Genomic DNA, 13816 nt, shown 5'->3' on the forward strand with positions numbered 1-13816 from the left:
TTTTCCCTCTCCCTGTGGGAAGGGGCCCATGTCCTTGACTGCAGAGCTCCACTGACAAAAAGCAGGAACCAATTTTCCCTCCCAGAAATTCAAATCCTGAAAGAAATGAACTTGTAAAATAATCCCATGGCGAGGTCACTGCACCAGGAACATCTTCGTGGCAGGGCGGGGAGGCTGCTCTGCAAGGTGTGGAGGTGGGTTCCAGATGAGCCTTCTCTCTGTGGCTGTGGGGGTGGGGGGCTTCTCCTCCCCTCTCATAGCCACTATAACTCCTTAATACTTTGAGCGCCTGTCCACCACGCATTTCTTGGAGTGCTCAGAACAAATGTACCCCAACTAAGGAAGCATCCAGATTCCCATTTGCACCCTTTTCTGCAAGTGCGACAGTGTCTGCGGGCGCCCAGGGGGCTCCTGAGGGGCCACGAACCCCTCTTTGGCCATTCTCTCTGCCGCCTAGACCAGATCACTTCCTGGAACCCACAGCAGCTTTGCCAGAAACTTGGCTTACTCATCATTTCTCCACGGCTTATGTCCACCTCCCACACGGGGGCCCTGCTGGCTCCCCCAGCTTGGACATAGGAAAGGCTCTGGGAGACTTGAATTTGCAACCTCCCCACTCACCACCATCACCACATTGAAAGGAACGGGGAGAAATCACTAAATTGAGAGCCTGGGTAGAGAAAGAAGAAAAGGGTGTGTCCCCTAGCCTTCCACAGTTGTTCAGAGCTGTTGGCGCCGCTAGAAAATCCCATGAACCCACGGGAGCCTCGGTCACAATAGTTCTGAGTTGTCCTCAAGAAGTGATTGCGTGGCAGTTTCACCAGATGTGCATGAATGATAATAACGGCAAACCGTCACGTGGGTCTACAACCCTGGCCTGCACTTCTGAGGGCCAGAACGTTCTGAACAAAATAATTGTTTACCACTGAAATCCATTTGGTGGCCAAAACCTAACTTGAACATGAACAGATGTGTGACTATTCATACCCTATTCTCTGCAGAAATACTACTGTGTTTAGTCATGGGAGGCTAACCCAGACCCCACTGCTGTGTTATGTGACGTGTGACATGTGCCTTTTAAACCCCCAAGCTCTCAAAATCCCCAAACTTATGAAGGCCCTGAGACATTTGGGTTTTAGACAAGGGACTGCAGCCTGAGTACATTCTAAATGCTTTACATCTGTTAACTCAATCTCTGCAATAACCCTATGGGGTAAAGTTGTTCTTATTTCCATTTTATAGATGAGGAAACTGAGGCAGAGAGAGGTGAAGTGACTTGCTTCTCAGCTGGTGAGTGATGGAGCTGGGGTTTGGACCCAGACTTTCTGGTTCTAGATCCCACCTCTGAACCACTCCGCCACTGGCCTTGCTAGGTGAGGTGGGGAGGGTAAGCGGGGTCCTAAACAGCACGGAATTACCATTTTAAAGCTGCATGCGCAACAAGGACAGTCCCAAGAGGGTGTTTGAGGAGTGAGCCTGCTGTGACAGGCGGTCTCATAGGGTGACCAACCATCCCAGTTTGCCCTGGGACTTGCCTGGTTTTTGGACAGAAAGTCCTGCATCCCTGGAAATTTCTCAGTCCCATTGCACCGAGGCTGGTTGGTCACTCTACATCTTGGGGACCATGTGCCTCTCCCCGCTACAAGCATCGTGAGCATCACAACCCACTGAGGGGGATTGTAAGGTCTGAAAATACATATTGTCCAACACAACATGGCTTCTCAACACAAACCAGGAACACTTAACCAAGACACGGGGAGGAACCCTGGAGGAAGTGCTGGCTGTGTCAGGTTCACCCAGCAGCAGTGTGTCTGTGTCCAACCTGACACCTGCCTAAGGGGTTTGCAAGGACAAGTGTGACCCTTTCAGGCTTCCCCCTTGAGCATTGACTTTGGACTCCATTGTAAACACGGCGGGTATATTCCTGTCTTGCAGGGAGAGTTACTCTGATATCACAACTTAGAAATGAATGACTCAGTCAAGCCCACATCTGACTTCTCCGGAATGAGCCACACCAGGGACTCACATCCACCCACCACAAGTCTGCCCAGGCCTGTCGGGGTGTAAAGAAGATTGAGGCGAGGCCCCTGCCCTTGAGAAGCAGGGCTGGGGCTGTGGAGTCAGGAAGGAAACATGCCCGGATTCAGAGAGGGAGAAACAGAGCCCTGTGTGTTGAGGGTCCCAGAAAGATGGACTCTTTCTGTCTTGTTCTCTTCTTGGTCAGGAAGAGGCTCAAACACATGGACAGCAGAGTCCGGCTGTCTGATAACACCCCTCCACAGACCCGCACACTCTCCTCACAAAGCCAGGGTGTGTGAGGCGGCAGGTATGGCTCGTTCCCTTCCAATATTTACTATCCGCTTCTTCGTTATTAACAGAACCCCCTTTTTAGCTAGCTACCTTGCTTTCCAGACTCAAGACATTTCCCAGTCTCCTTTGCAATTAGGAGTGGCCATATGACTATGTAAGTGAAATTTGTTGTGAGAATATCAGGAAGTATCTTTAAAGAAGAAAGCTCTTCTTCCACTTTACTCTCTGGACGGCTGACGTGATGGCCAGTGTGCCAGCAGCTATACTGGACAATGAGGATATACTGGGGATGGCAGAGTAGAGAGATGGAAGGCACCAGAGTCCCAGAGGTGCTGTACCAGCCACGCATTGCCCACCTTTGGACTTCTTTACATGACTGAGAAATAAACTTCTTTTTGTTACTGTTATTTTAGGATTTTATGTTGTGTGCATAATTCTGACTGATAAATATGAGTTGGGGACCCCTTTGTGCTCTTTCCTAGTCATAGATCCTAGAAGATCAGAATCAGCAGAGACCTTACTTATTGAGTCCACAGGGGCAAAATCCGACCCACAAACGTATTCTTTAGCTCATGCAAAGTTTTAAAATTAGGAGATATTTGGACATGTTTTAAACATTAAAATCGCGGTTTCTGGCCATTCTTGAATAACTGCGGGATCTGGCGTCACTGAAATCGTATCTTAGCATGGCAGCATTTAACCAGGGCGTCTGCTCCCCTAGGGCACAGACCCCACTTCCGTTGCTCTCCTCTGAGCTCCGTATGCCTGCGCGGTCCCATGAGCTAGGTGTGTATGTGAGTCGTCCTGTGAGTTAGGTATATCTGTATGTTATCCTCTGAGCTCAGGATTATATGTGTTATCCCCACTCGACAGATGAGGAATTTAAGGCGCAGAGGGAACTTGCCCCAAGTCACAGAAGCGTGAGAAGTGGAACCAAGACTCTGGACTGTCTGCATTCCATGCCTGCTCTGTCAGCACTTGCCTGTGCGACCCTTGGCTTTCCGATCACTTGCCCGAAGTTCACAGAGGAAGACCGTAGCGCCAAGGAGGAAGAAATATTTAATGACCCTTGTCATACTGTATCAAATCGATGACGCCGGCTCTCCTGCAGTACTGCGAGCAAACCAATCAGAGAGCGGGTTTTTTCTCTGTATCCTCAGTGCCCGGGGCGGGGCCAGCCCAGTGAACTGTGTGCCGAATGAATGAAGTGACCCACCCTCCCATGGCTCTGCCCCCAGACCTGGCTGCTGACCAACCTACCCTGATTTCTCCTGGATACTGAGCACAAACTCTGAGGTCCAGGCGTATTCACACCCAAATTCAAGCTTCATCTCTCACTAGCGTGACCACTTTGAGTGTTGGTTTCTCCACCAATGAATGGAGATGATCATAGTGCTTACCGACCAGGGCTGCCGGGAGGACTTAAATGAAATCACATATGTGAATTCCTTCTCATGGTGACCAGCTCGATAAATAATAGCTATCGCGACATGTATTTTGTATGAGTATGTGGGCTGGGAAGAGATTAATTGGTCTACCCTTTCCCCTAAGCATCAACTTGCCTTCCTTTAACCCAAGGCAGCCTGAGCCCTGCACAGGACCAGATACAGATAATACTCAGGTGAGGGCTTCCTATATATCTCAAGCTTGAGGACAATGAACTGAATTGCCCATTTATATTCCATCATTCCTTCAACACATAGCAAACTCCTACTGTCCACCAGGCCCTCAGTCAGGGCTGGAGGTCTGGGAGAAGTTGAACCTGTCCTACCTGTGAAGACCATCCACCTGGCTGGAAAGGTTAGACAAGGCCACATGACTCTCCAATACACAGACGATGATGACAAATTTTCTGGGAAGGGGAGTAAGGGCTTCCTCGAGGAAGATGCGTTCCCACTCCAGCAGAGATGCTAGAAGCTCACCCACATCCTCACGCTCCTTTCAGCCATGCTATTGGGTGTCTTTCCCAGTCTCCCCTGCAGTTCTGTGTGGCCACATGACCCAGCCGTGATGCCTGAATGTGAGCCCGGCCCCTCAGAACCCCAAACATTCCTTGATACCCTTTCTCTCTTCTGAATGGCTGGAATAAAGATGACCCCCAGGGCAACCTTGAGACCCACATGTAGACTCAGACCCAGAAGGACTGAGCAGAGAGTGGCCACCCACCCAGAATTGTTATATGAGCAAGAACTCTTATTTCTGGCATATTTGCCAGGTATTGTAACATTCTATGAGTTACAGTAGCTAGGATTACCCTGACTGATACATCTGCCTTGAAAGTCTGATTCTGTTCATTACATAACGTTCCTCCTTCACGACTTTAACAATTTTTTTTCGGTGGTGTAGCACTAAGTTACCAATGCTATTGTCACAACTGCAGTCTTAACTGGAGATAATACTCCTGACGGTACGAATTGTTTCAGATTAGGGCATTCTTATTCATTAATTCTGTTTGCATTTGCTTCTTTTTGTTGGCTGGAATTAGATCTTGAACTAGATTTTTCAGGAAGGATATATAAGAGTTAGAATTCCTGCACGTTTGAGACTATAGCTGTCTTGTCTTCACATAGGAGTGACATGCTATGTAGATAATACATTTTTGGAAAGGCAGCCTTCTCCATCCTTCTTCCAACTCTGTAGACATTGGCCTACTGTGTATTGACATGGAGAAGTTCAAGACCAGCCTGTTCCACCCAGGATCCTGGCAGGAACCAGGTGACAAACTCAAACGGAGTTAATTGAGGAGAGGAATTATTTACTTTTAGTTTTAAGATGAATAAGGTCTGAGGATCTCATGTATAACCTGATGACTATGGTTGATAACACTATTGTATAACTGAAATTTGCTAGGAGAGTAGAACTTAAATGTTCTCACTCCCACCAAAAAAAGAGGTAAATATGTGATGGGTGTGTTAAGTAAATCGATGGGGGGAATCCTTTCGCAGTGTATATATACATATATAAAATCATCACACTGAACACTTTAAGTATCTTACCATCTTATTTATCAGTTGTACCTCAATAAAGCCGAAAATAAAAAATTATTCACAAAAGTGTGGGTGGGTATAGCTGTCAGTGCCCACCCATGCTCAGCATCACCTCTGCATGACAGCTGAGTCTGTCTGTCCACCTCTCTCTCTCTCTCTCCCCTCTCCCTTTCTCCTTCTCTCCTTCCCCCTCTACTTCCCCCTCTCTCTCCTGTGGGTGTTTTCTAGCCATGGGAGCAAGCTAATCCAGTGTGTTGAGGAAGCTAAGAGTACCAAGAAGTAAGTTCACATCCGGGAAGCAGCTCCCAAACAATGTGAGAGGGTGATGGCGGATAAACCTTCCTCGCTCCTCAGTTGGGTTAACACAGATGTATTCTACATCGTCTCCCCCTCAAAGGCTTGAGCTCCAGGTGCCGGGTCTGGTAACCTGCTCATATTGGCTTCTCTCACTTCCTGTCTTCTACACTCCCCTTCTCTCCCCAAATCAACTACCTGCACATTAATCTTTGTCGCAAACTCTGCTTCTGGGGAACCAGTAAAGAGTGTTGCAGTAGCCTGAGGCTAGTAACAAAGGAATCATTGCCTTTCAAGAAAGGGATGGAGAGGACCACCTGCCAGGAGCCAGGGCCTTGGCTGAGAGATAGTTAACCCAGTGACTGTGCAAGGGGCAGAACGGGAATAAACATCCTGATCTCCCCCTCCTCCCACCTTCTGTCCTCCAGCTGATGCCCCCCCCCTCCGTCCATCCGCCAAACCCAACCAGAAGCCAGAGGTCAAGGGAGCTGACAGGTATTTCCACAGCGGTCAGGCTGCCTGCCTGGCACAGAGCAGCGTGCAGAAGGGTAAAGGGCACCTGAGCGGAGCACAAGTAAACAAAGGATTTGCATTATACAGACAGATTATTTTCTTTTGTGTTTGAACTGCTTGGAAAGCAGAATTTTAATAGTCCAGGATCTGGGATCTGGGAAAAGGCTTCTCCAGGTGTCAGGATGGAGTCAGGAGCATCAGATCCTAGAGGGGCTGAGGTGGGTAGGAGCCAGCACCCCTATTATCTACTGCTGCGTAACAACCTACCCCAAGACTTAGTGGCTTCAAATAACATTTTATTATATGTCACACTTCTGCAGGTCTGGAGTGTGGGCTGGGTCAGCTGGGTTAGTTCTTTTGTTCCACATGGCATGACTGAAGTCACATATTCAGTTGGCAACTGTTCCAGTCTGGAGGGTCCAACATGGCTTCACTAGTGTTTGGTCCCTTGATGGTGGTGGCGGAAGGTATGATCAGATGAATTGTCAACTGCAGTGACTACATGTGGATTGTTTCGTGCGACGGTCCTAGGGTAGTTGGACTTCCTACATTGCGACTTGGGGTTCCCAGAGAGAACGTTCGAGAGGCCTCAGTGGAAGCTGCAAGGCTTCTTATGACCTAGACTCAAAGTCCACGAATGTCACTTGTTCTATCAGGCAAACAAGTCACTCGGTCCAGCCCAGGTACACAAGGAGGAAAATTAGACTCCATCTCACAATGGGAGAAAGAGCAAAGGACTTGTGTCACCTTTAATCGACCAACAAGTCATCCAGGTCGAGGAATGTGCTAGGAAGGGATGGGACTGACATTGGAGAGGGACTTGAATGTCATGGCAGGGGCTGTGGCGATAGGAAAAATGTGGAGAGCGAAAGCTCTGGCGTCACCTTCAAATTCAAATCCCAGGTCTCCTACTTACAACACGTGTGCCAGTCAGGCTGTTTCTTGCTGAGGCTCGGTGTTTTCATCTGTAAAATGAGATCAGTTCCTACTTCATGGAACTGTTGTAAAGATTAAATGAGATAGTGCTTATAGCGAGCTTCTCAGAGTACCTGCTCCAAGTATGTCTTAATAAATGCAGCCATGGTGATTTACCCTGAGTAACACAGAGAGCCAGGAAAGGGTCTTACGAAAACTCCTCTGGTTTCCACAATGTATCGGAAGAATCATTTTTGACCAGCACTCTGCCTCACTCCCACATACAACCCAACCCAAGCTGATTTTACCCCTTAAATGTAGCTTGAATACAATTTCTCCATCTCCCCTGCCGTCACCAGCATCTCTACCTGGAGTTCTGCTATTGCCTCCTTCCTGGTCTCCCAGACTTGCGCTGGTCCCTCTGCAATGCCCTCCCCTCCCAGCAGCAAGCCCAGCCTTAACCTGCAACATGCGCACGAGCCATGTGGGTATCTCTTTAAAACACAGATTCCAGTTGAGTAGGTCTGAGAGTCTGCAGTTCTAATCAGCTCCCAGGTGACATGGAAGGTGATAATGATCCCTAGACCACACTTTGAGTAGCTGGAGGATATTTTTTCCAAATAAAGTTTGATCCTCTCTTGTGTCCACTTAAAAGCCTCTGCTGATTTTCCAGCACTCTCAGGGGAAAGACCTCACCATGTCCCGCAGGCCCTGTGTGATCTAGTTCTCATCTGGCTTTCTAGCCCTTTGCCCTCCATTCTCCCACCCTCTTTTTCATTCATTCATTTATTCATTCATTCATTCACAGTATAATGAAATAAACCACCATCCTACCCAAGCACTGGAACATTACCAATAACCTGAATGTACCTGCAGGCTCCTCCCCTCTCCTGATCTATTCACCTGAGATAACCATTCTTTTCAAATTTGTGTTTATCTTTTCCTTAAAAAATTTTTTTTCTTCCAATGCCTGTGTCTAAATATGCATATTGGGGGGTTTGCTTTTATTATACATTCTAAAAGTTGCACCACAGTGAATACAGTTTTCTGCGACTTATTTTTTTCACTCAGCGTTATTTCTGAGATAGATCTGCGTTGCTGTGTCTGCATCTGAAGTTCATTCAATTTCACTGCTGTATAATATTCCACGGTGTGAATATTTCACAGTTTATTTGCCCACTCGTCTGCAGATGAGCTTCTGTGGTGTTTCCCATGTTTTTACTATTACGAACAGTGCACGTGTGAACATTGCCTACACCTTCTCTGCTGCATGCTGGCAGGTTTCTCAGGGGGAAATGCCTGGGAGGGGATGGGCTGTGTCCCGCCCCCGCTTCCTCTCATTCCCCAGCTCCCCGAGGTCTCTCACACAGGATGGCCTCTCCACCTGGACTGTCCTCTTCCACCAGCCCCCAACCCCTACACCCCATCAACTTCTTCAGGTCCGCAGAGAAGCCCTCCCAGACCTGCAGGCCACAGCTGGTCTCCATTAAAGCTCCCTAATTACACGCTTATGTTGTGTGATTGTGTGATGAGCCTGCGTCTCGCGCAGTAGAGTGCAAGCCCCACAAGGTTTGTGTTGCTCACGTGCTCCTGGCTTCCAGCTCGGGCCTGGCACACTCGGGCCAGGCAGAGCCCGGCCGGGCGGCTGGAGCCTGAGCCCGCAAGTGGCTGCAACCCGGAGTCCCGGGGCCAGAGTTTTTGGCGGGGCCGCGGCCCCGAAGGGACTAGTGTTTGTCCCCGATGCAGGGAGGGAATTCCAGGAAATAAGCAGCCGGGCACGGCGGGGGGGCTCGGTCCAGGGGCAGGGCCCGCGCGGGCAGGGGGCGGGGCGGGGGCGGGGCCGGGGCGGGGCCGGCCGGGTTAAGTGGAGCGTGGTGGGCCGCAGTCCCTGTGAACCCCCGGGAAAGCGCACCCGCCGCGGATCCCACGGAGACCACCGGCCTTCAGCGGAGGGAGCAGCGCCAGGTCGCACGCTGGCACCATGACCCAGACGCCCGCCTTCGACAAGCCCAAAGTGAGCGCGGGCGCGGGTGGGGGCGCGGGCTCCGGCTCCGGCTCCGGCTCCGGGTTCCGGTTCCTTGTCTGGCCGGAGGGCTTAGAGGCATCCACGCCGCGGAAGCGAATGGAACCCCTGCAGGCGCCTTCTCCCCTCAGCTCAGACCCTCTTCTGCCTCTGGGCTGTTTAATGAGAAGACAGCGAGGGAGAGAGGGTCTCGAACCCAGAGGCACCCCTCGCTGGCCCCCTGCCTCTGACTTGGCTCCCCTCGTCTCGGTTTCAGCGTCTGTCAGGTGGGCATCCTAGCATCACGGGCGCTGAGCGGCTGTGTGACCTTAGGCAGCGGGCTTGACCTCTCTGAACCTCAGCTGTAATGTGGGGTCCCGGGTCTTCACTCATATCTAGTGGGACTGAGCGCTCCGTGGAAGTAAACAGCTTTAAACTCTAACACTGATGGTTTTGTCAGTGCCTAGGAGCCTAGGTTTGTGGATGCAGAACCTCAAGCCATGCCAGAGAAGGGAGGAGGGGGGAGCAGCGCCCCCCACCCACCCCCATCCCGCCACCAGGAGCAGAGGGTTTGGGTGAACCATAGGTCTTGGACCCCGGTAAGGTTCACTTGCCCCAAGGGATACTCTCTTGTCCCTCCTCCCACCGGCTGTGGTGTCCTGGGAACTGTGGTGTCAGGCAGAGTTCAGGCCCCCTTGTTGGGCTTCAGAGCACTGAGATTCCATCCAGGGAGGGGAGCAACCCAGATGGCTGCCTAGCGGAATGCATCTGCTAGGAGCATTTGAGACTGCTGGGGGTGGTCAGGGGAAGGAGCGAGCCTCAGTCTGCTTCAACTTACCCATCTGAGAAACAGGTGTGAGTGATGACAGCAGAAGTCGCGAATGTTGGGGTGTGTGTGAGGAGACAGAAAGGAAGGGGAGACCCCGGGGGGATAAGGCCTAGCCTCCCCCACTGCTGATGCAGCCACCACAGGGCAAATGCTCAGCTACTTCCTGCCAGATGTGGGAGAGCTGGGGCAGCCCTCCTCCCCACCCCAGGCCTCCTCCTCCACACCTTGTCAGGATGCCTGTGCCCCATCAGCTTTTCCTCTGAAGGCCTTTTTTTTTTTTTTTTTAACTGTTTTTGGCTTCCCTCTGCTCTTGGGCTGGGGGACCACCGTACCCTGTCATGAATCCCAAGGCAACAGACAAAACACCTTGATTGGGAGTGAAACGGGAGTATGGAGATGAATAAAAGGTAACATTTCTATAGAAGTTGCTTTATGCTCCAATTCAATCCTTGTAACACTTTTACGACCCCGTGGGGCAGGGACTGTTACTGTTATCACCAATTTTTAGCCTCGCCCAACCCTCTGATTCAAGCTGTCATGTCATTTCCCCTCTCTGGGCCTCCATTTCTACACCCGGGAAATGGGTTTCACCTGCTTGCGGGGTGTCTGGAGGTTAACGAGGGATGTTTGAAGGTGAACGTAGTGTCACTATGTACATGAGGTGTGATAAATTTTATGTTTCCGTGAGGAGGGAATGTGCCTGAGCAGGGGAAGCCAGAAGGAGCATGAGTCTCAGAGCCACTAACCCAGAACCAGCTCCCCGCCTTCCCATGGTGTGGCGGAGAATAATCACTAGTATTAGTAGCTGAGTAGCTGGTGCTTATTGAGTTGAATTATTGCTCTGTGCCAGGCACCATTTTGAACACATTACCCGCATTAATTGATAATAGTGACTCTGAGGTAGCTGGTGTCATTCTGTTTTACAAATGGAGAAACAGAGGCACAGGGATGAAGCAGGCTAGGAAGATCACACAGCAAGGAGGTAGCCCAGCTGGAGTTTGAGCCCAGCAGGGACTGGCTTCAAATTCCTGTGCCCCTAACTAGCTTTCCTCAACTACCTCTGCAGAGGCCTGTGGGGGTGGAGGTGCCAGTGCCTCAAGTGCAGGCCTTTCTGGCTTCTCCTATCTGCCTCAGGTGAGACCCAGTACTTGGCCAGCTTTAAGAAGGTAGAACAGGGCAGTGTTTTCCGAACTTCACGTATACACAGTGTCCTCAAATCACCTGACTTCTGTTCATTTTCAGACTGAATCGGAGGTCTAGGGTTGGGGCTGAGATGCTACACTTCTGATCGGTTCCCAGGTGACCCTAATGCTGCTACAAACACAAACCACACTTTGAATGGCAAGGCCTTAAAACAGCTGCCCACCTGGTTTGATTACCTCATCCCCACAAATGCTTGGGGCACTCGGAAGTTCTTTGTCAGGGAGGGCAATGCTGATCACATGCCTGTTATCATAATAACGGCTGTCATTTGAATGTTTGTGGGTATCTGGTACCTTCCGTGATTTATCGCACAGAATTCTCTGGACAACTTGACAATGCAGATGTTTTCCTTATTTATAGATGAGGAAACTGAGGCCTGGAGAGGTGAAGTGACTTGCTCAAGGCTACTCAAAATCAGCCTCCAGGCTGTAGACTGGCGAGTGAGCTGGCCCAGGTTGGAACTGCATGGTTTCTAAACTGCCTCTTTCTGATGCCGAGGAGAATTGGGACTAAATCTTTCTCATATTTGAATATTTACTCTGAATTAGGCATCGTTCCAACTGCTTTGCATGTATTCACTCATTTAATGCTCAGGACAGCCCTCTGTGGTTAGATCCTAGTCTCTTCATTTACATATGAGGAAACGGGCTCAGAGAGGGGAAGGAACTTGCCAAAGTCACACAGCCAGGAAGCAGCAGAGTTAGACTTGAACCCAGATCTACCTGAAACTGACATGGATGCAGTTACCTGCTTGGCTAGCTTGCCATTCCCACTTTGTGGGGCAGGAGTTAGAATCAGGGCAGCCTTGAACTTCAGATAGATTGGAGTGGAACTCCTGTCTTGCTCCTTAGCAGGTTTAAGAGCTCAGGTGGACAGCTTCCTGAACTCCAGCTTCCTTCTGTGTAAAATGAGCTGATAACCCGAAGATCATGGTGTTATCATGATCTGGGGGGAATTTGATGTACTGATTGGTGTGGGCTGACAAGCGGCAGGCCCTGAGGTCTTCATTTCCTCCCCGGGACTGCAGTGGGGGCTGCAATGGACTCTGGGAAGCCTCTCCACCTGCCCCGTCTCTTGCCGGTCATCTTCCTGCCACAAAGCCCATCGCCAGTACTGCTTTGGACTGTCTGTGCTTTTGCAGTTACCAGAGCCACCTGTTAAAATAAAAATGCCCCAGGGAAGAGCCGCTTTACCGTTACAACTCGTGTGGCAGTTAGGAGGGAAGGGAACAGAGACTGGGTTTCGTGGAAGCCCGGAGAGAGGAAGTGTCTGGTCACACAGCAAAGCAGGGGACACCAGCCAGCCTCCTGATTCCATATCTGACCTCGGGTGGGCTTGGTCTGGGTCGGAAGGAGCCCAGTTGCCCTAAGGAGTGTCCCCTGTAGCAGGGAAGGGCAGGCCTACGGCCTTGCTTTGGACAGGAGAGAAGAGTAGGCCAGGGGGCCAGAGTGAGTTTCGAATCTATATTTACCCAGTGTGTTGGGGGCAGGCTCACCTCACCCTTTAGGGTTCTCAGGCCCAGAGCAGCAAAGTAGAGGAGGAAACAGACTCGTGTCCTGTGACCACAGAGAGAGACAAGGAGTTTAAACTTGGGCACCAGCTGGGGCCAGGCCAACTGGATCTGAGTGCTGATCCCTACTTATTTTCAGGAGCCCAAGTGAGTTACTTCTCTGTGCCTCAGTTTGCCCATCTGTAAAATGGGGATCAAATGTGTATCCACCCTGCATAAAACACCAAGTACAGGCCTAGCTGAGATGGGGGGCACACCAATGCTGGCTGTTATCGATCATCCTCCTCATGGTTATTGATGATTCTACTCAGATTTTACCAGCACTGACTTAGCACCGATAGGCAGGATGAAGTGGGTCTATTGTGGTTATGACTTCTGATTGTGGTTCATGGGTCAAACAGCATCCTGGCTGTGGCACTCAGTCTGTGATGTAAGGCACGTTCTTTAATCTCTCTGAGCCTCGGTCTTCTCACCTATAAAATGGGGACAACTGTGCTGAGTTCTGAGGCTCTCATCCCATGTCCCCCTGGCTGAAGACACACCTTGACTTCCATGAAACCTCTGGGGAAGCTCACAGCAGCAACAGAGCTCAGTCAGGTCCCAAGTCAGCAGAAAGCTCTGAGGAACTGCTCTGCCCCTTCTGTACCTCAGAGCTTCTGGAGCCAAGATGGGGCTGAGCCCGGGGGACTTCCCGGAGGAGGTGTGGCTGAAACAATTTGTCAGCCCCAGGGTTGGTCTCTCTCCCGACCTCACCCCAAAAGTCAGATGAGAGGCCATGGCGGCTCTGCCCCCTAGCACTTCTCAGCTCATCGGTAAGAGCAGGACTAAGAATGGGGGGACGTCTGCCCCTCAATGGGTAACGTGGGTCATCCAGGTTCCAACTGCAGTGCCCAGGTTCCAGGGGCTGGTCAGGCAACCCTGGACACTCCGCTTTGTCTGGGTTCTGGGCCGAGCCCACAGAGGTAGGTCAGCCCCTTCCTTGAGGCAGAGAGAGGACACAGCACTGCTGACCTAGGACAGGGAGAGGAGGAACACTTTTTGCTGTGCCAGGCCCTGTTCTAGGGCCCGAGGGTTCAGCATGATCACATGAAGTCCCTGCTTTTAGGAAACTAATAGTAGAAGAGATAGACATAGTAAGTGAATTTCAAAGTCAGTGGGATGGAAACAACAGTGATGTGTTTGGGGGGCATGGGGAGCCCTGGGGAGAAGTAGTCTGGGATAGACCCCGAAAGAGGATGGGTGACCTTGGGCAA

At 50.7% G+C, this 13816-nt stretch overlaps 1 protein-coding gene across 1 annotated transcript in view; it reads left to right on the forward strand.

Moving 5' to 3' along the window:
* The first annotated feature begins 8865 nt into the window (after nt 1-8865).
* Nucleotides 8866-13816, forward strand: part of ADA (adenosine deaminase) — a 36872-nt gene continuing 31921 nt past the window's right edge. Inside the window, exon 1 of the mRNA XM_023536052.1 lies at nt 8866-9033. Within this exon, the coding sequence (XP_023391820.1) occupies nt 9001-9033 (33 nt within the window). The 5' untranslated portion in view covers nt 8866-9000. The remainder of the gene's footprint in view (nt 9034-13816) is intronic.

Source organism: Pteropus vampyrus, unplaced genomic scaffold, assembly GCF_000151845.1.
Source record: "Pteropus vampyrus isolate Shadow unplaced genomic scaffold, Pvam_2.0 Scaffold147, whole genome shotgun sequence".
Taxonomy (NCBI): Eukaryota; Metazoa; Chordata; class Mammalia; order Chiroptera; family Pteropodidae; genus Pteropus; species Pteropus vampyrus.